Genomic DNA, 27,157 nt, shown 5'->3' with positions numbered 1-27,157 from the left:
GAAGGATGCTTATTAAGGGATGCTTACATTGACAAGTACCAGGTAGTACTTATACCCCAACTGGACATGCTACAGCCAGGATCGCATGGCTAATAAAAGGCCACTTCGTGATGAAGCTGGGGGACTGATGCAGGAGGGCTTGGACGTTACCAAAGTAGGGAGATAGGAGCTGCAGCTCTCATTTTCATTCGGCCCTACTTCTCATCTCTTCCTGAAAGCAATATCGAGAGCACGGATGGTCGACAGGTGCTATGGCGAGGCCTGGTACTTGTACCTTATGTTATCGCCGGTGTTTGATGTTCTCGAAGAATTGTCGCGTCCGCGGGCCGTGCCGATCAGGGTTGGGTAGTGGAGCCCGTGGAGTCAGCACCTTTGCTCCACCATCCATGTGCCATGCTCCTGTTCTCATTTTGGCAGGCGCCTCCCAAGGCACGACTTCCATGTTCCGTTCCAGCCCCGAGGGATCTGGTCTCATTTACATCCTCGCATGGAAAGTTCAAGTTGGAGTGCCTTACCACACCTTTTCACTATCATCGAGGAAGCCAGACGACCAGCTACAAGATGTCGTTCCCCGCACATTATTGGTCCCTGTCAGGGGTCGCCAAGCTGCCGCACATTAGAGATTACGTTATAAGATGCCGAAATGATCCGCTGCTGGCGTGCAGCCATTTTCATTTTTTGGACTTTACAGTGTACACCAACCTCCTCGATACTGAACTTGATTGGGAACGGGAGTGCACCGGACGGCGACGCCTATGAATCGCGACCAGAGGTTGCCCTAGCAGCAGAGACATGGGTGTAGACTGTCCCGAACCAAGCCCCCGCTCCTCCTGCGACGACGACATCGGGGACGACCCCGAGGCAGCGCTCAACTCATGCGACGACGAGGGCGACAACATGGCCCCGCTCCTCCGTCTCCGGCGACTCCCCCAGGGCGGACGCGATGATGCCGGCTCGGTATTTCACTCTGTTGAGGGCAACGTCGTCTCGGTCTATGTGACGATGCACCGGTATGGGAGGAGCTGCACCCCGTTGCATCTTAGGCGCATGGATGATGGGGCTGATGGAATCGCAGCATCCGGCGTCTGGTCACGGCAGCCATCGGTAGGCGTCCCGATTCGTATTACCCATACCAATCCAGTAGTAGTATCTGACGTGTGGCTAGACGATGCCTACACGCTCGATGAGCTACGGGCGCCGCACATGGACCATCAGGTCGTGCGGCCGCTTGTCGACCGCTTATACAACCCCAAGGACCCAGCTATCGGTCGGTACATGTGTCCTCCCGAACCCCAAGTAGTAACGACGAGTGCTCATTCACCCTGCCAGTCTACTGCCTCGTGGCGAACCGGGTCCAGTTCCTCCGGCCACGGTCGGACGAGGCCCTGCATCAGAGCATCAACGAGTCCCGCGCGGTGCTCTGCGAGCTGCTTGCGACGCGGGTGCTCCGCCGCTTCCACGAAGATCACCCGGGCCGCGCGGGCCTGTTGCTCCTCGCCAACATCCTGGTCTCGGGCTTCGACCCCTGCGACACTGCGCCCGAGTCGGTACGGTCTCGCCGCCCCCAATGGCCCGTGCAGGACCGAGGCGGCCACGCGCGGAAGCTAACGGCGCTCGAGCTGGCCATCGTCTCGGAGAGCAAGACGCTCATCAGGTCGCCGGCCTGCCAACTGGTGGTCGACGCCGTCTACAAGGGCGTCGTGGTCTACACGCCGCGGTCGATCCTCGACTTTCTGCCGGACCACTACAAGTACCACCCGGTCTCGCTGTACGAGCCGCGCCGCGCCGCCATCCTCAACCACCGCCGCCTCATCGTCCCGCAGCTGCGCAACATCATCGAGCTGCTACACTTTGCCATCCTCCTGGTCCTCTACATGCTGACGGTGGCGCACTACGGCTTCGGCGGCGACCTGTCGGGCATCCGCATCTACGAGACCGTCTTCAACGTGTTCGCGGCCGGGTGGGTGCTCGAGCAGTTTGCCGCCATCGTCGAGCACGGCTGGGAGGTGCATGCCCAGAACCTGTGGTCGTTTCTTGATGTCACGTTCGTGGTCATCTACGCCGCCTACGGCCTGGTGCGGGCCGTCGAGCTGCTGATCATGGACGACGCCTACTACGCGCTGCCCGTCTTGTGCACCGCTGCGCCGGTCCTGCTGACCCGCATCGCCTTCACGCTGATGCCGGACAACATCGTGTTCATTGCGCTCCACGCCATGATGCGCGACTTCACCCGGCTGACCTTCATTGCGATCTGGTGTTTTGCGGGCTTTGTCATGGGGCTGCTGTTCCTCGCCCGAACGAGCGGCGAGGGTTCGCTAAACGGGGGCGTGACGTGGGCCACTATCACCAAGTGGCTGTTGTGGTATGTATATCTCTGAATTTCTGTGGCTCTCAAGGAAGAGACTAGGTCAACCTGACTGGCGGTTGCAGGATCTGGTTCGGCCTCGACGGCACGGGCATCGAGCGGGCCCCGGACTTCCACCCGATCCTGGGGCCGACGCTGATCATCACGTTCGCCTTCCTGGGCAACACGCTCTTCCTGACGATCCTGGTCGCCATCCTCACCAATACCTTCTCCAAGATCATCGCCAACGAGGCGGCCGAGGTCCAGTTCCGGCGCGCCGTGCTGACCTTCCAGGGCGTCAAGAGCGACGCCATCTTCTCGTACCCGCCGCCCTTCAACATCGCCGCCCTCCTCGTCCTGCTCCCGCTCAAGTTCCTCGTCGGGCCACTCGCCTTCCACCAGGCCAACGTGGCCGCCATCCGGGTCATCAACGCCCCCGTGCTACTGCTCATTGCGCTGTGGGAGCGACGCCGGGTGTGGGCGCGCCGGGCGAGGTCGCGATCGTGGCGCTTGTTCCCGGGCTTCTCGCCGCATGGGGATATCCATGTTGTGTTTGGGTCGGAGCCGCCGCCTGAGGTCATGGATGCATTGGAGAAGATGGATGCGCTGCACGAGGTGGTGGGTGGTGTGGACCGCGAGCGAGCGGTGGTGGGATCGCCCAAGGAGCTGCGCGGCCTTGCGTCTGCTTCTTCGGTGCGCAGACGGCGGACGTCGAATAGCAGTAGCCTGCGGGGTCTGGCGGCCTGAGAGGGCTTGATAGACCTCATTTTATTGCATATGTATAAGGTACGCATGACGATTATGCCTAGGTACCTTATCTACAAATTACAAATACTCTACCACCCAGAAATCCCGAGTGTCGTTAAATAGGTACACATGACCCTTGTCCCCTGACACTATGCCTTCTCGTCCATGCCCTCACGAAGAATGGCCACTTGTTTCTTAATTTCAATCCACAGGATCAAATCCTCCAAATCATCACCCTCGTCATCGTCTACTCTCACCCAGCCATCCTCGCTCCCTACGCTGTCTGACCACCCAGTCAGCCCGTTCGAATCGCGGGCAATGACCAGCAACGCAGCGACAAAAGCCTCCTGGATGTATGCGAAGCTGAACCCGTCCGTGATCTCAGCGATGGCCTTGCACAGCTTGTCGGGGAACTCGATGTCCTTGTTGTCGGCCAGCTTGCGCTGCCAGAAGCGGCAGTAGGCGACGCGCTGCTCCAGGTCCGGGTCCGGGAAGTAGTATTTCCTGTCGAACCGGGATGGGCGTTTCTGGCGTCTTGTCAGTTCACTATCCCTATTATCTAAAAGAGTTACACACTAAGACTTACTGAAATACCCGGGTCCAGCCGCTCCAGGTGGTTGGTGCTGCCGACGATGAAGATGCCGTCGTTGCTCCGCAGCCCGTCGATCTCGTTCAGAAAGTAGCTGCGCACGTTGTAGGTCACCAGCGAGTCGAGGTCCTCGAAGATCAGGTAGCAGGGCGCGAACTGGCGGGCTTTGGCAAAGATCTGCCCGATGCTGTACTCGGGGCCCATGAACTGCAGGTTTTCTATCAGCAAGACATACACAAGGATATGAGAATAGCAGCGAATGTTCCAGGGAGCACTACGTGGTACCCACCGAGGAGAAGCTCCGCACATACAGCGCGGGCACCGGGTCTTTCCTCTCGTACAGCGTGTGCATCATGGCCTTGATGGAGATGGTCTTGCCGTTGCCCGGCGGGCCGTGGTAGATGACGCCTCTCTTCCAGGGGATCTTGAGCCGGGCATACGTGTCGCGCGAGTCGAAGAAGGACTGGTGGTCCTCGATGAGGGCCTTCTTCATGCCCTCTTCCAGGATGACGTTGTCCCACGACGCCTTGCGGATGCTGTCGTACAGCTCGGCGCTCTTGGTCCACGCGCCGCCGTCCCACACCCACACCTCCCCGTGCAGCGCGCTGCCCCACTGGCCGGCGGCGATGACCAGTGCGTCCGCCTTGGCCGGGTCCGGAGTCAGCAGGTAGTAGTTCAGCACGCGCGGGTAGGGGCTGCTCCCGTCGCGCCCGTCGACCATGTACACGATGAAGTCGGCGTCTTGCCACTTGTACAGGAACTTGGCGAAGTCGACGTCCTGTCGCAGGCCGCCCGGGCTACCGTCGATGCGGCGCGCTGGCGGGACGTAGCTCTTCCATATCAACGACGACGGCACCTTCCCGTGGGGCTGGTTGACGGGTGTGAAGCTCGCATGCCCCGCCGATGCGTAGCCGAGCAGATCGACTCCCCAGGCAGGCACGATCACCAGGTTCAGGTTGGGATATTCCGCCTGGAGGGTCTTGGCAATGATGGCGTCAGTGTTGATGCGCTTGCCGGACGAATGCTTGAAGAACTGTCTGGCTGTCTCATCGGACGTGGGCTTGAGGCCTCTCGATGGCGGAGGTGGTGGAGGAGGAGGTGTAGTGGCCATTCTCGAAAAACAATGGACTGTGACTGTGCAAGACTTGGATGAACCGTGCGGGCGGTGAAATTACTGCTGTTGAACCGAGACCGTTGTTCAAGTGTGATGTTGCTGCTGACGCCGATCTGTTATAATAAAGGTGTGCGGGGAACCCTGCTGCAGCTTGCAGCCTAGCTGCGCCGCGGTTGCAGGGGAACGTGTTCATGCGGTCCATGCCAGCTCTCCAGGTAATGTTATCCGTACTGTCTCTGCATCGAAGCCGCTAGTAACTACTAAGCGAACAGCGTCATTCGACTGAGACGATTGCGTAAACGACCTCACCACATGCAGACCCGTCGGCTAAAGCCTCAATCACTCGTCAAGCCGAGTATCGCCACTGTGAGAGCAGAACAACGCAGCGGCCTCACCCTCGATCTTCTTTGCTTCCCCCAAACGCCGGGTACATGATCCGACCTGCCACGCATCGTTGTCCGCTGGTGCGGTGGGTCTCATGCGTATGTTAGGTGAGTTTAGGGCAGCGGAACCCGGCAACCGTATGTAGTGTTGTTCAAAGGACAGCGTCCTCGTATGTGAGACACATCCCACCGATTTTCGGGCAATTGGCTGCTTTACATCCGCGGGCTGAGATCGCAGCGCGCAGGCTTCATTGTGGTCGCCTTTGCTCGAGCTAATCCCTCACATCTTGATGTACGGAGGTTACCGGCAAAAGTTTTCCAAGTGGGCCAGGTACTGGCAAAGGTGGCCCACCACCCCCTCGATGTACCTTCGCCATGACAGCGCGTCGCATGCGCAACAGTCATCACCAACACCATCACCTTCAATGGAGCCCCCCTCTACGCCACCCAGCCAGCGTTTCAAGAGCTATGATCTTTCCCGCGATGAGCGGCTTCAAGTTCAAACCCTCCGCAATTTTGGCCTGTCGTACGATCAAATCGTCGTATAACTTGGGCTTACTTACGACCAAGTTGGACATGCCTGCCGCGCTCCAAATATTACGCCAAAAAAACGCTCTGGCCGATCTAGCCTTCTCAATCCTAAATAGATTAAAGAGCTAATTGCCTTTATTACCTCCTCGAAAGCCTTTCGCCGAATGCCTTATTCGAAGATTCCTCTTGCTCTTGGTTGGGATTGTTCAGAGTACGCTATCTGTTATACTCTTTGCAATGCTGGCTTTAAACGCTATATTGTATACCGAAAGCCTCCGATTACCGAGAAGAACCGATAACTCCGCCTTAACGACGCTATCGAGCGTATATACTAGCCCCTCGAGTAATATCACGAAATCCTCTAGACCGACAAGACCTGGGTGACTGCTGGTACCTATCGAAAGGTCTAGGTCATACGCCATCAAAACGAAGCATACGATCCCACTTACATTGTCGAGCGCGAACTACGGCCAAAAGGATAGATGTTCTAGGGGTTGTACTTAGTGAAATATAGCAAAGGGCCTTCTCTTTTTTAGGAGAAAGATTAGGGGACGATCACTTTAGAGAAGTATATAGAGAGAGTAGTCCCTTTTATTGACGGGTGGTTTATCTCTATCTAGGTCAGGTGTTCATATATAATAATATCTCTCCTCATTCTATATAAGTAATACGCGAGGAGCTCGAGGCTCGAGGGATCTCTATTTATTCCCATCCCCCGTTTAGCCCTGATTTGAATCCTATCGAGAACGCGTAGAACTGGATGAAGGATTATATTGCAGCCAACTACCTAGCAAAGATGTCATACGATCAACTGCGAAAGGCAGTACGCGCTGCGTGGGATGCAGTCCCTAAGGAATTTCTAAGGGAGTGTGTAGATACAATGCCCATACGGCAACAGGCAGTTATTGATGCCAACGGAATGTATATTCCTTTCTGAATTGACTGTTGCGCATGCGACGCGCTGTCATGGCGAAGGTACATCGAGGGGGTGGTGGGCCACCTTTGCCAGTACCTGGCCCACTTGGAAAACTTTTGCCGGTAACCTCCGTAGTGGTAAGACTCTGAGTGGTGATGTCGGGGGATGGGGAGGCACGATCGCAGTGGACTCCCCTTTATTGACATGTGCAAGAATAAGTCTGAGAAACAAACGAACTCGGCTTCTCATCTGGCTGCCGGGGCTGCGGGTTTCGCCTCGTTTGTGATTTCGGAGAGGCAAATCCGAAATCTTGACTCACAGCTTCACTTGCCACCCCCACCCGGAACGTCGAATTCAGTGAGAATATGCGAGAGGAGAATCCCGCCATGAGGACGGCAGGACGGTTGTCCAATATGCATAGGAATATATCATGAGTCAGCTGGGGACGAGCACTCTTAATTCTCAGCATACTATGGCAGGAACTCCGTAGTTTGCTGGCAGTTGAGCCAAGCCCACCCCAGCCGTTGCAACCGTTAGCCAGCAAGTGGTTGGCTCACTAGGCTCAGTAATACGTGATAATCAGCTGGCAGTACCGCCAAGATCCACGTGGCTACAGCGCTGCCACTGCACTCCATCGTGAACCGTTTGCAGAAATAACCCACTTGGGTGAACTTGGTGGCACTCCCACAAAAAACTCGAATCAGATGAAGAGTTATTGTGTGAACGGTTCACTTGATGTCCCCGAACACCGACGAAAATGCAACCCTGAGGGAGCACTTGCAGGCCGAAGACCCGCGCAAACCCTCGCTGGGCCAATGATAGATCCAGCATTAAAGTGGAGGTAGCATTCATAATGTCCATGGCTTCAGATTCTGGTTCCGTTGTTCAGCTGGAACATCCACCTCGCGCTCGGACCACTCGCTTTGACGTGCGTACACGTAATCAGGCGCTCGGACCATTTTCTTATGATGCTTGGCACAGGTAAGCATTCCTTTTCTTCGACCTGCATCTTAACGCGAAATGCCCATCATTCATTGCGACCTTGGCTGCGCCAGCGATGACTTCGCGAACGACCTCCAACTCGTCGGAAGGGCCGGCGACGCCTGCCTCTTCTGGGGGCGAGTGTCAGGCTGAGCTGGTATTCGAGATTAGTCGGTTCCGTACGTGCACATGGCATTGCTAACCCTTCGTAGGTTTGGCAAGACGTTTCCACGGTTGAGGAAATCCTCGACCACATCATCAGCTCTCGACAAAGTGACACCAGGTCGATTCTCAGCTTCAATTGGCAGGCGAGCCAAGTGGACGATCTTTCTGAGCAGCTGGACGCGCGGCTGATCGAAGTCGACCAAATTAAAATCCGACGATTCGAATACGATTACGAAACTGAGACGGTATATCTTGACATTGTGGGCGAGTCCCCGCTTCATTATCAGGTTCAAACCGGTCTTCGCGACTACCTCAAGGCTTCTCTTATGAAGTTGCTTGTCGCCACCGAGGATACCACGATCCGTGACCTGATACGGTCCACCAAGGAACAAGGCACAGCTTCTATTAAATACGAGAACAAACTCTTTAAGCAAGCTGATGTTTCGTTCGGTCAGGTCGGCACCCTACCATCTCTGATTTGCGAGGTCTCGTAGAGCGAGAAATTCCAACATGCGGAGAGGAAGGCGCGCCAATACATCGATTCGTCGGACGGCAAGATCCGAGCTGTTCTCATTCTTGATCTTCATTACCCTGACATGAAGAAGGCATGGGTAAGCTTGCTGACAGCGGATGACTCTGCGAGCCACTGGATCTTGTATCACGAGCTCTATCATGACGATGACCTCGATCAACAACCTATGGGGCAAGTTGATCTTTATCTCTCCGACTTTGTCGGTCTTGCTGGTTTACCAGCAGCCTATTGTCGCCCCTTCACCGCTGAGTTAGCTGCTGGAATCAAGAGGTTTGCCGTCCTTCTGTCTTGAGACGACATAACAAATCTAACCTTCCAACAGAAACCCGACGATCAGTCTGACATACGAGCGACTGAGGGCCATGTTTCGCAGGGCTCGCTATCTTCATAACCCGAAAGAGTTCTCCCAAGAGGCTGGTGACGAGGAGGAAAACCCATACGAGGAGATGGAGCGGCGTTTGGCTGAAGCGCGCATGGAGGTCGAGCGACGTGTGGCTGAAGCGCGCATCGAGGGGCGCAACGAGGCGCGCATCGAGATGGAGCGGCGTTTGGCTGAAGCGCGCAACGAGTGGCGCATCGAGATGGAGCGGCGTTTTAGCTGAAGAGCGCATTAATATGGAACGACATATTGCCGCTCAGTCTTCGAGCGACGTATGATTATGGAGACTGCGCGTCGTGTGGCTGCAGGTCGCTCTGAAGCCAGGTAGCGGATCGCGAAGGTCTAGTAATCCTGTTGAGAGAATGTATGGATGGATGGATGGGTTAACTACATTTCGCCCGGAGGCACTGAGCCTAGAGTGCCTTGGCACGCTAAAAACATACAATTCGGACCGCTTCTCCCATGATCTCGTGCAAGCTTGAGAGAATGGACTGACGTTGGAAAGCAGCGGATGAAGAAACACCACGTGCGGAGGCGGTGAACTCTAACCCTTTAATTGCGATCTCGCCTGGCTGGCGGGACAAACTGCCCAAGTGGATAAGAGCCTGAGACCCTATTTCATACACCTTACCGTCACAACAACGATACATTGCAAGCAGGAGGGGTGGCCGGTTTCGGGTGTGGGGTGTATATAGTGCCTTAACAGTGGACCTTTTTCCAGCTTAAACGAGTTATTTGCGGGTTATTAACCGGCGACTCACGGGTACCGTACTGGCCCAGTCCGTTTGGAAACAGGCTCCAAGCGGGCAACTTGAAATCGACATTGGGCGGCACCGGCGGACGTTGCGTAACGGAACAGACGTCGGGTTACTGCTTTGGGACGGTGCGCGCTGCAGATCGCGATGAATCTTGTTTGACGCGTCCCTGTTGCCGGGGCCTCCGTTTGAGAAACAACAAAGCTTGAAATCAAGCCGGGAACACAGCACCGGGGGAAAAGCGAGGATGAGAGACACGACGAGGGACGGACTGGCCTGGGAGGACAACGGCTTGGGCCCCGAGCCCCGATGGACGCGGGAGCCTGACATGCGCGCGGTCAGGCGCGTGTGTCGCCGCCACCTGGGCATTGCCGATGACGCGCCCGACGATGCATTGACCGTCGCCTTCCTCACCGACGGCGCCTTCAACAAGCTGTACAGCATCCGCTCCATTCGCGGCCAGTTGGTGCTGCGCGTGTCGCTGCCCGTGGACCCGCGCCACAAGACCCGCGGCGAGGCGGCGGCCCTGCAGCTGGTTCGCCGCAAGACCGACATTCCAGTGCCCCGCGTCTTGGCCTTTGACGACTGCCGGAGCAACGAGGTTGGCTTCGAGTGGCTGCTGATGGAAAGGATGCCGGGGACGCCGGCGTACTACCGCTGGCGCAAGATGACGATGGCGCAGAAGGAGAGTCTGACCGTCCGTGTGGCCGATTTCCAGTCCCAGCTGCTGCGCTGCAACAACGGCGGGGACGGGTTCAGGGGAATCGGAACGCTAGGGAGCGCTCCCGACCGCGAGAACACGGGAGCACCCGAGCCGGGCCCCGTCGTATCGAGCTTCTTCTTCTCGGGCGACCGCTACCACTACCCCGTCTCGCGCGGGCCGTTCCGCTCGAGCCACGACTGGCTGCAGGCACAGCTCAACGTCATCATCAAGGAGCACACGACCGCGCTGGTCGCAGCCCGGAACGACGACGACAGGGAGTATGCCGAGAGCGCACTGCGGGTGGCCCGGAAGCTGCAGCGCATCCTGCACAAGGTCTTCCCGGCCATCGTGCACCCGCCCGAGCGCACCGTGGTCTGGCATGACGATCTGTCGCTGCGGAACATACTAGTCGACAACAGCGGCAGCGTCACGGCCGTCATAGGGTGGTATGTCTCTCACGCATTACCAATATTACGTGCATGGAGTGCTCACTGCCAGCAGGGAATGCGTGTCGACGATGCCGCGCTGGGTGGCCTCGCAGGTGCCCGAGTTCCTGCGCGGCGCTGCTAGGGAGATCAGGCCGGACCGCAACTGCTACACGGACGTGGACAAGGCCAGCGCCGCGGAAGGCGACCCGGACGACAGCCTCGACAACGAGGGCAAGACGGAGCTGTACTGGATCCACCTGATGGAATACGAGCAGACCCAGCTGCGCAAGGTGTACGCGGCACGCATGCGCCAGCTGCGGCCCGAGTGGGACTTGGAGGTGGAGGAGGGCGCGCTGAAAGTGGATTTCCTGGGCGCCGTGTCACGCTGCGGGTCCGGGTTCTACCTCCGGCGCATCGAGCAGTGGGTTGATGCCGTCGAGCGCAAGGAGTACCTGCCACTGATGGAGGTGCTTCGCGTGGGCATCAAGAAAGAGAAGGCGGCCAAGTCGGCCACATCCGGCGCCCTCACTTTGGCGAGCAGATTGTCCTAGGTCGACGGCCGACCTACGTAGTTCATATATCTACTTCTCCGAGACCCGACAGTTTCCGTTCACCGACAACCTTCCCGTCAAAAGCATCCCTGAAGACGTCGAAGTTGCCCTCGTTCCTGCGGTCATAGACGGCGAACCAGATCTCGCGGAACCAGCCGCCGGCAAACTCGGCCTCGCCCAGCACCTCCTGCCAGCACCGAGCCACCTCCTGCGGCGGGTTGCGGAACGCCCCACAGCCGAGCGCCCCGAGGACAAGCATCGTATGGCCCTTGGCGCCAGCCATCCGCAGACACAGCCGCATCTTGTCTTTGGTCAACTCGCGCGCGGCGGGGTCGGCAAAGACGAACGGTCCCTTGGGAGTCTTGGTCTTGCCCTTTCCACGCTCCTGATCGCCCTCGGCTTCTTTTCGCCCACTCTCAGCAGCCTCCTTCCCGACTGCCTTCTTCTCCTGTCCCCCCTCCTCCCTGCCTCCCTCTTCTCCCTCAGGTCTAACCTCCGGCCCCCGAATCCCCGCCACACTCAACACACTCACAACAGGCAGCTCCCCCACCGCCGTCTCGGGCACCATCAGCTTATGTCCCTCCTCCCCACCCGCTGCCGCTGACCGGCGGAAGACGACTACATCCGGCGTGTACAGTCCCTCCCGCCTCCGGAGCGGGTAATACGCCCGATGGAGCGACGCCGCCAACGTGCTGCGGAAGCACAGCGCTTCCTCCTGAGCCGAGGCCCCATTCAGCCAGCCGCCGCCCGGGTTGCGGTCCGATGCCATGTTCAGCACGGCCACCCGCGCCGCGGTGGAGGGGTTGAGGTTCGTTGGGGAGGCTGAGAGGGGTTCCAAATGGGAGAGGATCTCTTTTTCATTCTCTGTCGAGGTAATGGACTTTTCTCCCGGAGTAGGGTGTAGGTCAAGGATGGACGAGGACATGGACAGGGCGGCGTCGAACGAGTCTCGGTTGAACACCCGCGTTGTTGTGCCCACCAGCGAGCCCTGGTTGGGGATTCGGAATTGTGGGCATTTGGCTGGGTCCAGAGGCGGCAGGGATGGTAGGTCGAGCTTCTCGGATTTTGACACGTCGAGGTGTGGCAGCCTTGCTGCGATGGTGGGTGTCCTTTCCTGTGTCTCCTTCGCGATGGCGGCCAGGGCGAGACGCCGCGGGTTCTCGTAGTACTTTTTCCTCCACATTGCGATAAGATTATCCTTCCTACTTAATGTTGAAATGTTGAGTTTGATGTGTTGACAGGATAGGATGGGCCGCTTATACTTAAACTCGTAGTGGAAGTGGGCTGAGTGCTCCGAAGGCTGAATGTAATCCGGTGTGTCATGGGCAAGAGAGAGCTGAACGGCGTGCCCAACAGGGCTAGAGCCGGACCACAGGGAAACCCCTAACCCGCACACCAGACCTGCACGCCAGTGGAGTTGTGTCATGAACTAACCTGCAGAGGCCGGTGGGGGCCGACCTGCGTGGTCAACAGGCGGCGCCCGCGCCCAATCATTACGAGCCAGGAAGGACCAATGAGGATTGGGAGGATTGGGAACAATGCCAAGAGCAATTGTTCCCAAGGAACAACGCCAAGGAACGTCGTTCCAGATAGAACAACGAGAACAACAATTGTTCCAAATGTTCCAGAGATCTAGGTACGGGGATACCTAGAGGAGGAAGCTATATAGTTCTACTATTCTGTCACTCATTCAGATAGCTAGCTTCCTTAGTGAGCAATTCAAGCAGTAGCTCTCATCTACTGTGCAGACATTGCAGCTTGCATTATTGTGAACCCTTTGGCTTCACCGAGACCTATAGTCCGACCAGCAGGTACCTTCGACCGGCGGACCCTTTCAGAGGCAGGACTGCCTGTGGTTTCGTCATATTATATAGATTATAAGAATCTATGGTACTTTACTACTATAAAGGTATTAAACAAACGATAAACAGAATAGATAACGTTAAAGCTTCCATTAGAGTTTAACTTTAAGATTAACTATAAAAAAGGCTTAGAAAATATATAGGTAGATATATTAAGTAGACTGCTAGATTATTTTAAGAATAACATGGCGGTAGAATCTACCATACTATAGTATAGGCCATTGCTTAGTCATGTGCCCAGCTTCTAATACATACATGCATGATTGGTCAACCTGGTTGGTGCTCTACCTTCCACATCTAGGTACATGCCCCACATCCTATATTTAGACTTCTTCGCACCTTGCAGTCTTCGAGGATTCCTTTTCTCCTGCAAGTTCAATATTCTTGCAATACAGTCAGTTGCCTACTAGAGCTTTGAGCGTGGCCTATGACAACAGTCACCATGTGTGACGAAACCACAGGCAGTCCTGCCTCCCCTAGGTATCCCGTACCTAGATCTCTGGAACACTTGGAACAATTGTTGTTCTCATTGTTCCATCTGGAACAATGGTTCTTGGCGTTGTTCCTCAGGAACAATCGATCTTGGCATTGTTCCTGATCTCCCCAATCCTCATTGGTTCTTTCTGACTCGTAATGATTGGATGCGGGCGCCGCCTGTTGACCACGCAGGTCGGCCCCCACCGGCCTCTGCAGGTTAGTTCATGACAGCCGGCTACTTTACCCGCGACGCGTCACTTCCGCGCTTAAAACCAGATTTTCTTTACAACCTAACATATCTTCTTCTTCGTACAAGGCTAGGATAAACCTAGCCCTCGAAGCGATACAAAAAGACTAAAAACTAAGCATAAGGGCTACAGTGAAGTACTACGACGTTCGACGAACAACCTTGCAAGACCGACTAGCGGGCCGGCCTATACGACGCGATACTATACCCAACTCGCGCCGGCTCACCAGTTCCGAAGAGAAGGCTCTTGTTCAGTATATAATTGAGCTATCTAAGCGAGCTTTTCCGCCAGACTACATAGTATAGAAGATATGGCTAACTAACTGCTATTTATACATGACACGCCCCCTGTTGCCAAGCTCTAGGCGTATAACTTTATCAAACGCCAGCTAGAGCTCCAGACGTGTTATATGCGTAGATATGACTACCAGAGGGCTAAGTGTGAGGATCTGAAGGTTATTGCCGAATAGTTTAGCCTTATATAGAATGTTAAGGCTAAGTATAGCATTATAGATGATGATATCTATAACTTCGATAAGACTAGGTTTATAATAGGCATTATCTTCCTAGGCATAGTAGTTACAACCTCTAATAGCCGTAGTAAGGCAAAGCTGGCCTAGCTGTCACGATTTGACCATATGCAGTGACCCGGTGGGGCGGACAAGGGTATGTCCGCAGCCAATCATTGTATATAGGGATATGCAAGAGCGCTCGTAACGCTGATGAGCATATGTAGGAGCGCCCGCTCACCTGGTGAGCGGATGAGCAGGATCACCTAGGCTCACTGGTAAGCCGTGGTGAGCGGACCAAGACCAGCTAGTATATAGGATAGCTAGACACTTGTTCTGGAGGACTCTGGGAGTTCTCCAGTGAGCAATTACAAGCAGTAAGGTAACCCTATATTACTGTGCAGACATTGCGACTTGCATCGTTATGAACCTTTTGGCTTCACCGAGACCTACAGTCCGACCAGCAGATACCTTCGACCGGCGAACCCTTTCAGAGGCAGGACTGCCTGTGGTTTCGTCACACTAGCCTAGTAACTGCGAATAGGCGATAGTGATCTAAGGTATCAATGCTCTTGGCTAGGCTATCTCTCAGTTCATCATCTTAGCTATATAGTACCACCTCGCTAACTGGTATACCGAGTGCAACCTCCTAGCCAATTGGCGCATCGCAACTACTGAGAATGGCTAGATTACCAATATAGTTAGCCTTGATTGGATCAAGCACTTTAACTACTATACAGCGCCTCGGATAAAGGGCAAATACCGGTTATTGATCCTTGATAGCCATAAAAGCCACCACTCGACCGAGTTCGAGCTCTACTGCCAGCAGAACAACATTATCACACTCTGCATGCCTCTATATTCCTCCCACCTCCTCTAGCCACTTAATATTAGCTGCTTTAGGCTGTTAAAACAGGCGTATGGTTGCCAGATCGAGAACTTAATACATACGCATATCAACCACGTCAGCAAGCTCAAGTTCCTTTATATCTTTCGCGTAGCCTTCTTTATCTCTATTACTAAGAGGAATATCCAGGGCGGTTTTACAGGAGCTGGCCTTATACCGTACAATCTAGAGAGGGTGCTTTCAAAGCTAGATATCAAGCTTTGTACACCAACTCCCCTAACCTCACAGCCGGGCACTATACAATCTTGGGTCTTCCAGACACTATACAACCCTCGAGAAGCTGACTCACAGTCAACGCTTATCAAGACTCGCATTGCCAACCATTAAAATAGTTCCCCGACTTCAATATTGGCTGCTATAGACCAGCTTACCAAGAGTACAATGGCTATAATGCACCAGGTAGCCCTCCTTTAGGCAGAGGTGTCTTTGCTCCGCAAGGCCAACGAGGCGCTAAGCAAGCGCCGGAGAGCCAAAAAAACACGTGTACGGCTTAGAGGATCACTTACTATACAGAAGGCACAGGAGGTGGTAGGTCAGGGGGCTATAGGTGGGAAGGAAATGCAAGAAATATAGCTGGATGATAGTGGTGCTAGAGGGGGTCGTACGAAGGTTCGATGCTATAATGTGTGCGGCAAGCCTGGCCATAATGCCCGCACTTGCTAGGAGGGTGTAGAAGGGTCTAATTCATCTGTTTCTAATATAATTAGTTAGTTCCTAGTGTTGTTATTTTGTGATTGAAGATATTGTTGGTAGTATAGTGGAGAGTGGCCAGCTCGCTTATATGGCCGGCTCGCTTATAAGATACGTTAAATATATAAGTAATTATCTTAATAACGTACATTATCAGCGAGTGACCCATATTAGCGAATGACCCACTTTCTAAACAACGCGACAACTTTGCACTTAACAACAATAGTCCTCCTATATCTAAGATGCCTACTACTTCAAAAGAAGGCCAAATCATCTTGGCCCTCCAAGCTCTTCAAAACGATAAGAATCTAACTGAACGAGCGGCAGCGAAGATCTACGGAGTCGACTGTAGAACTCTAGGTCGGCGACGCGCCGGCAAGCCTGCACGACGCGATATAACGGCCAATTCGAAGAGGCTTACCCAATCTGAAGAGGAGGCTATTGTTCAATATATTATTGAGCTATCTATACGACCTTTTCCGCAGAGACTACGTGGTATAGAAGATATGGCCAACCAACTGCTATGCGTACGCGACGCGCCCCCCGTCGGCAAGCTCTAGGCGCATCGGTTTATCAAACGCCAGCCAGAGCTCCGTACGCGTTATTTGCGAAGATACAACTACCAGAGGGCAAAGTATGAGGATCCGAAGGTCATTGGCGAGTAGTTTGCCCTTGTACAGAATGTTAAGGCTAAGTACGGTATTATAGATGACGATATCTATAACTTCGACGAGACTGGGTTTATAATGGGCATTATCTTCCCGGGCATGGTGGTTACAACCTCGGATGGCCGTGGCAAGGCGAAGCTAGCCCAGCCTAGCAACCGCGAATGGGCGACGGTGATCCAAGGCGTCAATGCCCTTGGCTGGGCTATCTCTCTATTTATCATCTTAGCAGCGCAATACAGTCTCCTCGGGCCCTCCAGCAACGGGGCAAATCGAGCCACAAGTTCTTTACGGGTACAGGCAAGTCAATGCCCGTTGACGACAAATCTTTCGCTGTCTTGACTGACAAACATTACTGTCTCTGCAGGCGAGTTCCGCCCAGATATCCCACTTCCCGATGCCGTGCCGCTTGAGGAGAGGGAATCCAGCTTGGAGGGCGAGAGCAAGGAGGGATTCCTCGCCATGATGCGCAAAATGCTGCAGTGGGAACCATCAAAGCGTTCCTTGGCCAAGGAGCTGGCCGAGGACGAATCGGTGATGGCGTACATGTAGAATGAATGATGGCCACAGAGCTCGAGGGGCATTCCTCGCGGCATTCCGGATCCAGACCTGGATTTACGCCGTTTTTGTGGGGCCAAACAAGACACGTTTTATGGTCAAAGACGCCGTCGTATTCGTGGCGCGCGACGCGGTACTCACGGTCCACTAGGCCATACTTATCTGGAGGTCGTGGCCACGCTGAGCAACCCGTCGCCGACCTGCTTCTCCACCGTTGGAGGCCGGATTGCAGAAAGTCGGCAAGATCGAGTCCATTGAAATCCTACAAGGACAAAATCTGGCCCGAGTATGAATTCAAGAGCTAACCAGTCACTTCGCAGTCACCGCAACGATGACTCGAGCCCTGTACACCAGTCCCATTACAATCCGAACGACAAGGCTTTCATTGTCAGTGCTCGAATCACGCCAGCTGACGGGAGCCGCCCGCGAACCCACCACCATCGGTCACACCACCACCCTCCTCCAGCTCCTTGATCTGCTGCACAATGCGCTCGTGGTGTGCGCACGGCAGGCCCAGCTTCTTGGCTTGACGGACGAGATAGCCGTTGATGTAATCGATTTCGGTTTTCCTCCGGGCCTCGATGTCCTGCAACATCGAGCTCCTGTTCCCCGCCGTCAGGGTGGCAATCCGGTTGACGTGCCTGCGCAGCCCGTCGTCGGAAAAGTCCGAGTTGCCCAGCCTGCCGTGCCCATCAGAAATGCCAAGCAGTGCCCGGACCACAGGGCCGGCCTCCTCCACGAGCGCGTCGAACAACTGCTGCCCCTCCTTGCGCGTGAACACGTCTCCGTTTCTGCACCGGTACAGGGCCGTCAGCGGGTTGATGACCGAGTTGACTACGAGCTTCTGCAGCTGCTTGCGGACGAGTTGGTCGCTGTTCAGCAACCGGGCGTCCAGCGCACGGCGGGTCCAGAGCAATCTCCTTGCGAACGACATGTCGTTCGACATGGGGTGCGAGTCGTCGGCCCGCTCGCAGGACCGCGCGCCAGAGCGCCCAAAGAGCAGCGGCCCCTTGCCGGCCTGGATGATCTGGAAGGGGCCTGCCCCGTGGATCCCTGCCTCGCACACACCGGCCCAGTAGTATGGCCGCGTCTTGGCGTCCGGGAAGACCTTGTCTGTGACCTCGTCGATGACACCGAGACCGTTGTGTACGAAGAGAATCTGCGAGTCCCGAGACAGCCGGTGCTTGATGGCGGCCACAGCAGCGGCGGTCGCTGGCGCTTTGGTTGCCACGATCAGGTACTTGATTGTTGGAGGCGCCTGCGGTCGCGGGGTCGTGATGTTGTCAACCTTGAATCCATCTAATAATGGCAGTCGGAATTCGTGCTCCCCAACCATCCGGCACTGGATGGTTTGTCCGCTCTGTTTCCACTCCCAGTTCAGTGATTCTCGGTGGAACAGCAACGTGACCCTGAGTCGACGCGGTGCTCCGGCCAGGAGGTTGTATGCAATGTATTGGCCCAGGTTCCCTACGCCTAGAATGCTAATGTGCAGCTTTTGACCGTGCATTTCGATGGCCTCGGATATACGTGGTCTGTCTCTTCAGGCGCGTAAAACGATGAGTCAACGCAACAGCAGTAAGGTAGTTGGGTTGGGGAGTGGCTTGTAGGTAATACTAGGTAGGTAGGTACTAGTAGCTAGTATTACTGTGTAGTCCGAAGTTCTGGGTTTGAGAGGTGGAGAAATCTGCACCAAGAAATGGGGTTGGGTAAGGTGTCTCTAGCTCACTTATTACGTAGTCACTGGACATGTGACCTGCCCGTGCCTCGCACTCAACCATCAGGTACGGTACCTTATAACAGTACGTAGTCGCTGTTACGGTATTGTAACATGGTCTCTTGGAATGTATGATAAGTTTTCCTTTCGAGAGGTCCGACTAGCTAAGCCCCACTTCTCACGCCCCAAATGTCAGCCCAGCGCTTCGAGCTCGTCCTCAGCGGGCCGTCCAGCCGTCCAAACCTCGCAGGCAGCCCCGTGTTGGGCTCCGGGAGGCAGAGCCACTCTCCCACACAGTCGGGCACCTCCTCCTTGATGTGGCTGATACAGATAAGTGCCTGCTGGTCCGAGAGACCCTTGACCTTCACGCGCCCAGCCTTCGCGGCAGGGCTGTCCACCACCGTCGCCCCCGCCAGAGCACCGCCTCCCTGCTTTGAACCCAATGCGTACATCTTCTCCTCTCCATGCGCGAGGAAGAGCATGCATTTGTCCCGCACGGCGTCGTCCATGCCACCGAATGCCTCGTCCAGCACAACGATATCCGGGTGCTTGATGATCGCCCGCAGGAAGAGCAGGATGCGCTGGGCGCTGAATGACAGCTCGCCGAACATGTAATCGCTCGCCCAGGCCACCGAGGCATCGCCACATCCTTCAGAAGGGGGCGACTGCTGCCTGGCCTTGTGCAAGGACGGGTTGAGCTCATGCTCGAACCACTTCAGCACGGCATCGACCTGTTCTTTAGCGGCGTCATTTAGCTTCGGGTTGGATCGAAAGGTGTCGGCCCAAGCGCTCTCCAGCACTTGTCGGATCGTCAGGTTGCGCGGCATGTGCTGGTGTATCTCCGGGCTCGAGTGCCCGACTCGCGACTGTATGTCCCAGAACGTGAGGGGCCGCTGTCCGGACCCAGGCTCGGGCAGCCGGCTACGGCCAAACAGCTTAATTGGTAGCGAGTAGGTTTGGGGGTGATCAGAGCAGAGAAGGGAGACGATCGTTGTCTTGCCGGAACCGTTCGGCCCAAAGACTCCCCAGCGCTCGCCCCTCCGGACGGTCCAGTGTAACCCGGTCGTGGTTTGGCCATCGCCCAGCTCCTCCGTCCAGTTCCCTAATACCACCTTGTCACCGTACTGGACCCTGCAGCCATCCATTTCCACGAGCGGCTCTCCCACACTCGTGTTCTGCAGCGTTCCTTCCTCGGCACTCCCGTTGGTAATGCTAATAGAAAAGTCCTCGGCCATGCCTTCGCCCGCAATACCGTCCTTGGTGAGCGTCCTGCCCATCTCGCTCAACGCATGCACCGGCATCGTCTCGTCCTCGGCGAGGTTGCCGCTCCGGACCCGCCGCACGTAATTCCTCAAACCATCTAACACGGTCTCCTTGGCTCCCATGGCTCCGACCTGGGCATCCGTCCTGAGGTACACCAGATGCGTGATCCAATCGGGCAACGGGTCCTGCGGCCGGGCGCTTAGCACCAGCCGCGGGCTCGCCTTCTCAGCGAGCGAATGCAACAGCGGACTCAGCCCGGCCACGGTGGGCGGATCCAGGCCCATGAACGGCTCGTCGAGCAGCAGCACCTCCGGGCTGGTGAGCAGCGCGCGGGCAATGCGCGCCCTCCGTCCCTGGCCGTTGGACAGGAAGGCCACGGGCAGGTCCAGCAGGCTCTCAAGCCGCAGGTTGACCACCACGCGCTTGAACAGCGCCTCATCCACACCTTGGTCGTCGGGGAGCTTGGAGGGGTTCAGCTGCATGTTGCCTAGGAGGAAGTCCCGGAGGGAGAAGTCGGTGATCTCCCTCCTTGACTCGTACCGCGCCGACAGGTAGGTCGACGTGGCAGGACCAAGACCGCCGCCGCCCTGGGAGTCGAAGCCGACATACTGGATTGCCCGGGCCGGCGTCCGCAGCCGGTAGGGGACCTCATCGGTGCTGAGGTAGGGGAAGGACCGCGCTGTGGGAGGGAAGCACAGGTGCTGGCCGCGGAGAAGCTGCAGGAAGGTCGTCTTCCCGGAGAGGGACGGGCCGACGATGCACCAGTTGTGTGGGGATCTGCTTCGCGCCGGCAGCTCGAAGCTCAGTTCCTTGAACAGCGCCGGGTCCGGATGCGAGTGGGCGTGCAACGCAGAGGCCGTGCTCGGCTGGTGCCGGTAGAAAGTGCCATTGGCGATGCGGATTATGGGCGGTGGGTTGGATGGAAGACGCATCTTGACAATTGGCCCCTGGTGGACTCGCGGGTGGCCATGGTGATGTTAAATGTGAACCATGAGTCAACAAAACACCTATGAACGTCGTTCGAAAGCATCGCCCGTTCGGAGGTAGAAACCCCTGTCCGGGAATAACAGTGCAGGCGGAGCCTGACTATCCTTACGTAACGACACCTCATTGCCCCACTTGCACTCCTGTGGGCCGTCAGCGGTTGGCGCCTGGAACCCTGCTGAACGCGAGGCGCTGGCAGCCTTGAGCATCACCAAGCAGACGCTGGCCCGACCTGAGTTCCATTCCATCCGCAATCCAGTCCATCACCACCGACCGACGCAAACACCTTAACGATTACTTCAAGACCAAGAGCTCGCCCTAAATCCGGCCAACAGCTGGAGCACGGAACTTCCACATAATTCACCATTAACCAGCAACAACCGCCAAAATGGTAAGCTCCCTCCCCCTTCCTTCCCAACCTAGAAGAAAAGGCCCCCGCAATAACCAGTCTGGTCACCACACCTAGTCGATGCGCATCGTACCCGCGGAAGCACACCTCACATCCTACAGCCACCTCGCCTCGCAGCAGCTGAGCGCCCCCTCCGCGCCGGGCCTCTACGACACGCTGCGGGCGGGCGTGGGACCGTCTGCCTTCGACGCGGCCGACCCCCGCAAGCCGTCGTCGGCACACCCGCTCGAGGCGCGCCTGAAAGCCTGGGAGGCGACGCGCGAGTCGCTGCGCATGGACATGCTGCGGCGCACGTACGGCATGGCGGAGCCGATCCGCCGCGGCATGGAGCTCAAGATCACGCGTGAGGGGGAGTGGCGGCCCATGGCGCTCGGCGGGGGGAATGGGGTCACCGGGATGGGGAGTGTGCACGAGGAGATTCTGGCGGGCAAGGATGATACCATCTCGTGGGAAGATGTGTTTAGCGGTGAGGAGTCGCGGGCGGTGGTGGGCGTGCATGAGGAGATGGAGCGGAAGTTGAAGATCTGAGAAGGGGTGATATTGGGTTGGATCCTTATGGTGGGATGACAGCCAGCGGTCATTCTGTGTCAGGGGACAGAGACCGTCACGAAATCTGCAATCGAAGCAGGCGGTAGAAACCTTGCTTGAGGGAGCTGTAAAATATCGGGTAAGCTCAGGGGCGGAGCAGACGGCCGTCGGCATAGACATGGAACCATGGCGGAGTCGATGCGCGTCCGGGATCATTGTTCGATGTGTTTGTTATTATGTGGAAGGTTCAGCAGAGCGAACCGCTCGAACGATCCCGAGTCCTCGACCAGTAGACACGAACTGTACCTGTAGCCAGAAACCCAGCGAGCCATGGAAGTTGTAAATCTATTTGAAGCATCGCTGGAGGACATATAGGTCATCCGCTGTTCATCTGTACTGAAGAAACTACCTATGTAGAACAGGACAAACGCCAGACCCGTGCCCGCAACCGCAACCGCAACCATGTACATCAAACTGAGGCCATCAAAGAAACATCGCAATGCAGTTGTGTGGCATACTGACAAAAATATCTCAGCAACGCCCCCGCGTCCAGCCGGGTGGTTCAGCAAAGAACGGCCGGGCTGCCGAAGGACGAGTTGCATACCCGCACCCCCTTATAAGATCACGCAGCAGTTACTGGTCCCGTCGCGGCTCCTTCCATGCCGGCTGGCGGAGCTGGCCTTGCCTGTCTCCTCCTCTTCCATCATCTCAGGCGGCCGCACGGACATGTGGACGACGTTGGGGCTGTCTTGGCTAAACTGGTACTCTGCTCAAGAGTGTCAGCTGTGTTTTCCGTGCTGCCGAGGGGCTACGACGAGACTCACTTTTTAGCTGCTCCTTGTCATCCAGCAACTTCCCAAAGTGGATCAGCCGAATGCTGCTCGGACTGGCCGGCTTTCCCTCCCACTCCTCCCGCCACTCCCGCAGGATCAGCTCCTTCAGCTTGTAGACCGAGATGCTGAACGGGTCTCGCCTGCCGGATTCCGTCACGTCGGGCATCTCGACGTTGCGCTTGGCGAGGTACTTCTCGTCGAGCTTGTAAGGGTGTCTGGCGCCGGTCGGCAGCAGCAGCGTGATGGTGCAGACGGGTGGCGACTCCGTGCTGCTCGCGGTGACGGCGGGTGGCGGTAACTCGGTCGGCTCTATTGATAGGGAGTCGCCTTCTCTCGGCTTCCCGGCTTGCGGTGTCGACTCATCCTTCTCTTTCCCTTTTGACGCCGCTTCCGTCTCGGTTGCAGCCGCGGCGCTCGATTGCGCCGTCGGCTCCTCCATTGTCTGCTTGTCCTCGGTCTGCGTTTGCGCCATACCCGCCTCCGCTTCGTTCAATTGTGGCGAATCGGACGGTCTTGCTGCCGTGGTTTCGATTGGCGTTTGGCCTTCCGCCTTGGACGATGGTTCCGCCATCGTTGTAAACCGATAAAAGTAACGGTTTCGCCAACTGCGGTTTGAAGAGAGGTCGATTCGCTCACGATGCCAAAGTACAGTTTGCCTTGTACGGGGATCGCAGTTGAGACGCAGATGACGGGGGATGCGCGCGGCGCCGGATGCAGGTGGTATTGGCTTCCGACGCAGTGTCCGGAAACGGCCCTGGTTCGATCAGGAATTGAATCTTACCAGCACGCGCCGAATTCTTTTTGACCGCAGGTTTGAGCTCTGACAGCTCGCGCCCGGTTGACGGAATTCCCGGAGGCGCAGACCTGCCGTCGAGGATTTGCTGATGCCGAGACAATCGCAAAGAACGGGCCCGGTATTTGTATTGGCCAGGCTTCGTGCACCCAGACGAACGAGTGAAAAAGACGAAAATCTGAGAGGAAATGAAAAAAGAAAGGACGATCTAATGATGTATGTATCACACCGCAAATTGGAGGCGGAAAGACCGACAGACAAATGGCTCGCTCGGTTGGCCAGCAGTCACGCTCGCGATCTAGGGGAAAGCGGGAACCACCGGGCGCTCAAAGGCAGGTGCTGACGCAGCAAGATGGCGTATGAGATGTGATATGCCTGGGAGGAGAACAGCACGCTAACCGGATAACTATCTGAGTTGAACAAAAGCGTTTGGCCTGGTTTGCAACCGAAAGCCCGGAGCGAACCTGGAAGGGGAAAGGCAAGCTTGGCAGCGTGGTTTCAAGGCCCTGCTCGGAAGCCGTGGAACGAACAGTAACTGGAGCCAATTGCTCCACCTCGACTGGGGGAAGGCTGGGGAAGACCCACCGAAGATGACAACAAATGCACGGACCAGGAGTTTGTGAATGAGATTATGAGAGGCCCATGACCGGCAATTGCAGCAATCATGGGTACAGGGGAGAGTGTAGGTAGGTAGTAGGGAATGATCGGTTTCCCCTCCGAGCACGACGGCTACCAACAGCTTTCTCATCACGCCCTCAACCTTCTGTTCGTCTGGCCGGGCCTCTTGGGGGGAGCAAGTCGGTGTTTACGAGCTTGTTTTGATCCCTTGCAGGCCCATTACGACCAACAAGAGATCTTCTCCAACCACTCGGCTGCGGCAATCCGGTCTATGTGCCACAGCATCCAAACTTTCCAAGACGACAACCAGCGAATCATGCCGTCCTTAGTAGCGGATGTTGTTGTGCTACCCTCCGCACACCCAATGCACAAGACCGACGCTATTATGCTAACAACGCCTCCGAGCAGGCTGTCCCCCTTCAGGACACACGCGGCTCATGAGGAAGACCGCAGGGACAGTGTCCAGCCGGAGTGTGAGGGCCACCCGCTAACAACACGAGCATGTATAACACACCCTCCAACGTAACTATCAAGTAGACATGTCCTGCCGCAGTCGCCGTCGCTAACAACAACAGCGTTCTCAGAAAATATACTGCGTAATCCGTAATAGCTCTGTGCAACGGTTCCCTAAGACACAATGGATCAAAGCCGCTTCGAACATGTCTCCTTCCAGCTGCTCCCTTATTTCGTCCAAATGGCGCCAAGGGCACACATGATCGAAACTGGTCCAGTCAGGCTGCATGCTCTGCCTCCTAGACTAGAAATCTTGTTCTTGACTGAGAGATGCTATCAAGGCGCCGACATTTCAACGAGCAGCAATCGACGGTCTCGCTTTCGATTCTCGGCGTCCTCTTCCTTGCCGGCTCTCGGCGTGTTTCCAGGCTCTCGTTTGGGAGAGCGAGGCGCGCATTAATCCGCCCGCAGCTGCGGCTTGGTCTGGCAGGCGCGGAGTGTTTGTGAATTTAGCCTGCGTAGCGCTGGCGTCATACTGGATCTCGTCCGGCACCAACTGCAAGTCCTTCCTCAAGTTGGAGTCGCTGCGGCGATTTTCCCGGGGCTACGGGGTCTCGGCAGACGGACTTGTCGCCGCTGGAACCCGTTGCCCTCGCCAAGTTGAAAGCGGCGAGTGTAGGTTCGGCGTTGGCGGCATCGGCCCTACCTGACTCGGAGTCCGTGGGAAGCCCGGTCAGTGCGGCGGCCGCCCCGGGGGGGGGGGGGGGGGGTGGGCGGCAATACCCATACCTCCTGTTGAGAGGGGCCGGAGAGCCTGCTCAAAGTATTCAGATTCCAGGAGGACGTGCTTGTGCACCTAGATTCAATCAGCACACCCGGAAGGGGGGCCGGGATGGCGATGCAACTAAGGAGGGAGCTGTCGTCTTCGACGGTGTCGATGATATGGGTGGTAATGTAGGAGAAGAGGAGGAAGAAGAGAGTGAGGAGGCGGTGTACGATGACAGTAAATATGACAGCGAGTACTATACGGATATGTACTCGGAGAATTCAGAGGAGGAGTAATCGTGATCAGCATTGCATCCCAAGCATGTTATGATGCTACGGTCGTAGATGGGCCTAATCTCCGCAGCGTTCTCGCCACGATCCCTTTGCAGCCTTCAAGAAGAGACAGTGTGCTGTTCCAGGGCAAAGTGTTATTCAGCGACAATGTTCGAGCACAGACGCGATGCGGCCTGGATCATGTCGTAATTGGGCACTACTTAATCGTCGATCGGGCATACAGACAACCCATATCATCCTATCGTTCTCGGCCTGAGCATCCTTCAGCATCGAGACAGATAGTCTTGTCTGTCTATAACCCCGGCACGGCACGTTCCAACGCTTCGCGCTGAGCTTCCCAAGCAAGCCAGTCCGATCTCGTTGTCCTGTAACGAGCTGCTGTTAGCTTCGTAATCTCTAGGGTGATAGTACCAGCCCACTCACGGCAACAAACCCATCGAGTTGATCTTCCATATCCCCAACGCCAGAGCAACCAGCTGCATGGCCACATACGCCAGCTTGACCTGGAACATACGCGCCCTGTTGCTCTCCGTCTCGAACCGCTCGAAGGCCTGGTTGGTTGACAAGATTCCCATTATGGGGTTCTTGAACGCCATAAAGACCATCATGATGCTGAATATTTGCAGCGAGTTGCCCGACATGTACATCATGATCGCGGTCATGGGCAGGCTCTTGATGGGCGCCAGGGCCACCTCCCACGCCTTCTTGAGTTTCAGCGTGTCCATCTCGTCAGGCGTCGCCGGTTTGCGCTGCGCGACTTTGCTGTCTTTGGCATCCTTCTTCTGCAAGCGCCTGCGTTAGCCATGCCTCGATGGTCTGTCGCCTGGCGCAAGGGCTGCGGTGCTCACCTTCGAGCTTGACACGGAGGTCGAGGAGGGAAAGCCGGGTGGATCGGGGATGCCCGCCTGTTTTGGCTTGTGGGCTGTCGGGTTCTTGAGCTCTTCTGCCCATGGTGGTAGCGCTTTCAAGGTTGTGAGCGAAGACATCGTGCAATGCGTTCATCTGCTGGCTCAGTTTTGATGCGACAGAATGTTGAGGTGCTCGATGTCAATCCCGGTCAGATGCAGTCGCAATTGAACTGTCCGCCTTCGCGTTTTAGCGCGTCTTGGCGGCCCGCTTGCTCCCGCTTCAGCGGGACCATGGTGCCCCACCATCCAAATTCTGGGTCCAATTTTCAGGGGGCAGATCCACGCTCTGGTCCGAGCACCGAGAACCCCGATGGTCCCGTCGACTTGTAGCCGCCAACTCCAACTCTTGGAGTAGTGATTTCTCGTGCGATCACGCATTGATAAACCCCCGGAAGCTCAGAAGAAAGAGACAACAATCACAATTCCTGGGCACCGAACGACGGCAACCCCTTGCAGAGCCTCCGATCCACAGCTGCCTCGACGTCTTGACGCGCTCTTCCTGCATAAGAAGCTACACACGCGACATCGAGCCGGACTGGCTGCGGTTTGGACAATCGCTCGG

At 56.3% G+C, this 27,157-nt stretch overlaps 11 protein-coding genes across 11 annotated transcripts; 5 read left to right on the top strand and 6 right to left on the bottom strand.

The window, feature by feature from the left end:
* The first annotated feature begins 378 nt into the window (after positions 1 to 378).
* B0T15DRAFT_530962 (uncharacterized protein) lies at positions 379 to 3,100 on the top strand. Its single transcript, XM_062869206.1, has 5 exons — positions 379 to 1,010; positions 1,076 to 1,104; positions 1,166 to 1,267; positions 1,330 to 2,362; positions 2,431 to 3,100. The coding sequence occupies exons 1-5, from the start codon at positions 793 to 795 to the stop codon at positions 3,089 to 3,091; spliced, it is 2,043 nt and encodes a 680-aa protein (XP_062723491.1). The 5' UTR covers positions 379 to 792; the 3' UTR covers positions 3,092 to 3,100.
* On the bottom strand, positions 3,101 to 4,887 carry B0T15DRAFT_530959 (P-loop containing nucleoside triphosphate hydrolase protein). Its single transcript, XM_062869205.1, has 3 exons — positions 3,970 to 4,887; positions 3,678 to 3,887; positions 3,101 to 3,618 (listed from the first exon to the last, which is right to left on the bottom strand). Exons 1-3 carry the CDS (start codon positions 4,789 to 4,791, stop codon positions 3,241 to 3,243), a joined length of 1,410 nt encoding a protein of 469 aa, XP_062723490.1. The 5' UTR covers positions 4,792 to 4,887; the 3' UTR covers positions 3,101 to 3,240.
* A 2,746-nt stretch (positions 4,888 to 7,633) lies between these two features.
* On the top strand, positions 7,634 to 9,131 carry B0T15DRAFT_502176 (uncharacterized protein). Its single transcript, XM_062867416.1, has 4 exons — positions 7,634 to 7,762; positions 7,818 to 8,225; positions 8,265 to 8,572; positions 8,625 to 9,131. Exons 1-4 carry the CDS (start codon positions 7,682 to 7,684, stop codon positions 8,902 to 8,904), a joined length of 1,077 nt encoding a protein of 358 aa, XP_062723489.1. The 5' UTR covers positions 7,634 to 7,681; the 3' UTR covers positions 8,905 to 9,131.
* Positions 9,132 to 9,683: 552 nt separating this feature from the next.
* B0T15DRAFT_393423 (phosphotransferase enzyme family-domain-containing protein) lies at positions 9,684 to 11,118 on the top strand (the record flags this gene model as incomplete). The annotated part of the gene is made up of 2 exons (XM_062864684.1): positions 9,684 to 10,585; positions 10,641 to 11,118. The coding sequence occupies 2 exons, from the start codon at positions 9,684 to 9,686 to the stop codon at positions 11,116 to 11,118; spliced, it is 1,380 nt and encodes a 459-aa protein (XP_062723488.1).
* Positions 11,119 to 11,140: 22 nt separating this feature from the next.
* On the bottom strand, positions 11,141 to 12,301 carry B0T15DRAFT_493173 (uncharacterized protein; the record flags this gene model as incomplete). The annotated part of the gene is made up of 1 exon (XM_062866925.1): positions 11,141 to 12,301. The coding sequence occupies one exon, from the start codon at positions 12,299 to 12,301 to the stop codon at positions 11,141 to 11,143; it is 1,161 nt and encodes a 386-aa protein (XP_062723487.1).
* A 4,241-nt stretch (positions 12,302 to 16,542) lies between these two features.
* On the top strand, positions 16,543 to 17,230 carry B0T15DRAFT_185986 (uncharacterized protein). The gene is made up of 2 exons (XM_062862377.1): positions 16,543 to 16,775; positions 16,843 to 17,230. The coding sequence occupies exons 1-2, from the start codon at positions 16,640 to 16,642 to the stop codon at positions 17,025 to 17,027; spliced, it is 321 nt and encodes a 106-aa protein (XP_062723486.1). The 5' UTR covers positions 16,543 to 16,639; the 3' UTR covers positions 17,028 to 17,230.
* B0T15DRAFT_185987 (ketopantoate reductase PanE/ApbA C terminal-domain-containing protein) lies at positions 17,231 to 18,723 on the bottom strand. The gene has a single exon (XM_062862378.1). It carries the CDS (start codon positions 18,538 to 18,540, stop codon positions 17,434 to 17,436), a length of 1,107 nt encoding a protein of 368 aa, XP_062723485.1. The 5' UTR covers positions 18,541 to 18,723; the 3' UTR covers positions 17,231 to 17,433.
* On the bottom strand, positions 18,711 to 21,045 carry B0T15DRAFT_530931 (P-loop containing nucleoside triphosphate hydrolase protein). Its single transcript, XM_062869204.1, has one exon. It carries the CDS (start codon positions 20,940 to 20,942, stop codon positions 18,912 to 18,914), a length of 2,031 nt encoding a protein of 676 aa, XP_062723484.1. The 5' UTR covers positions 20,943 to 21,045; the 3' UTR covers positions 18,711 to 18,911.
* A 133-nt stretch (positions 21,046 to 21,178) lies between these two features.
* On the top strand, positions 21,179 to 22,260 carry B0T15DRAFT_530929 (proteasome maturation factor UMP1-domain-containing protein). Its single transcript, XM_062869203.1, has 2 exons — positions 21,179 to 21,385; positions 21,461 to 22,260. The coding sequence occupies exons 1-2, from the start codon at positions 21,383 to 21,385 to the stop codon at positions 21,929 to 21,931; spliced, it is 474 nt and encodes a 157-aa protein (XP_062723483.1). The 5' UTR covers positions 21,179 to 21,382; the 3' UTR covers positions 21,932 to 22,260.
* Positions 22,261 to 22,346: 86 nt separating this feature from the next.
* On the bottom strand, positions 22,347 to 23,491 carry B0T15DRAFT_185978 (ubiquitin-related domain-containing protein). Its single transcript, XM_062862376.1, has 2 exons — positions 22,756 to 23,491; positions 22,347 to 22,697 (listed from the first exon to the last, which is right to left on the bottom strand). Exons 1-2 carry the CDS (start codon positions 23,333 to 23,335, stop codon positions 22,546 to 22,548), a joined length of 732 nt encoding a protein of 243 aa, XP_062723482.1. The 5' UTR covers positions 23,336 to 23,491; the 3' UTR covers positions 22,347 to 22,545.
* Positions 23,492 to 25,681: 2,190 nt separating this feature from the next.
* On the bottom strand, positions 25,682 to 26,813 carry B0T15DRAFT_530927 (uncharacterized protein). Its single transcript, XM_062869202.1, has 3 exons — positions 26,536 to 26,813; positions 26,111 to 26,469; positions 25,682 to 26,052 (listed from the first exon to the last, which is right to left on the bottom strand). Exons 1-3 carry the CDS (start codon positions 26,671 to 26,673, stop codon positions 25,980 to 25,982), a joined length of 570 nt encoding a protein of 189 aa, XP_062723481.1. The 5' UTR covers positions 26,674 to 26,813; the 3' UTR covers positions 25,682 to 25,979.
* Between the last annotated feature and the right edge of the window lie 344 nt (positions 26,814 to 27,157).

This window comes from Chaetomium strumarium, assembly GCF_033439665.1.
Source record: "Chaetomium strumarium strain CBS 333.67 chromosome Unknown B0T15scaffold_3, whole genome shotgun sequence".
Lineage (NCBI taxonomy): Eukaryota > Fungi > Ascomycota > Sordariomycetes > Sordariales > Chaetomiaceae > Chaetomium > Chaetomium strumarium.
The sequence above is the reverse complement of the archived record's forward strand: the minus strand, read 5'-3'. Positions and strand labels throughout refer to the sequence as shown.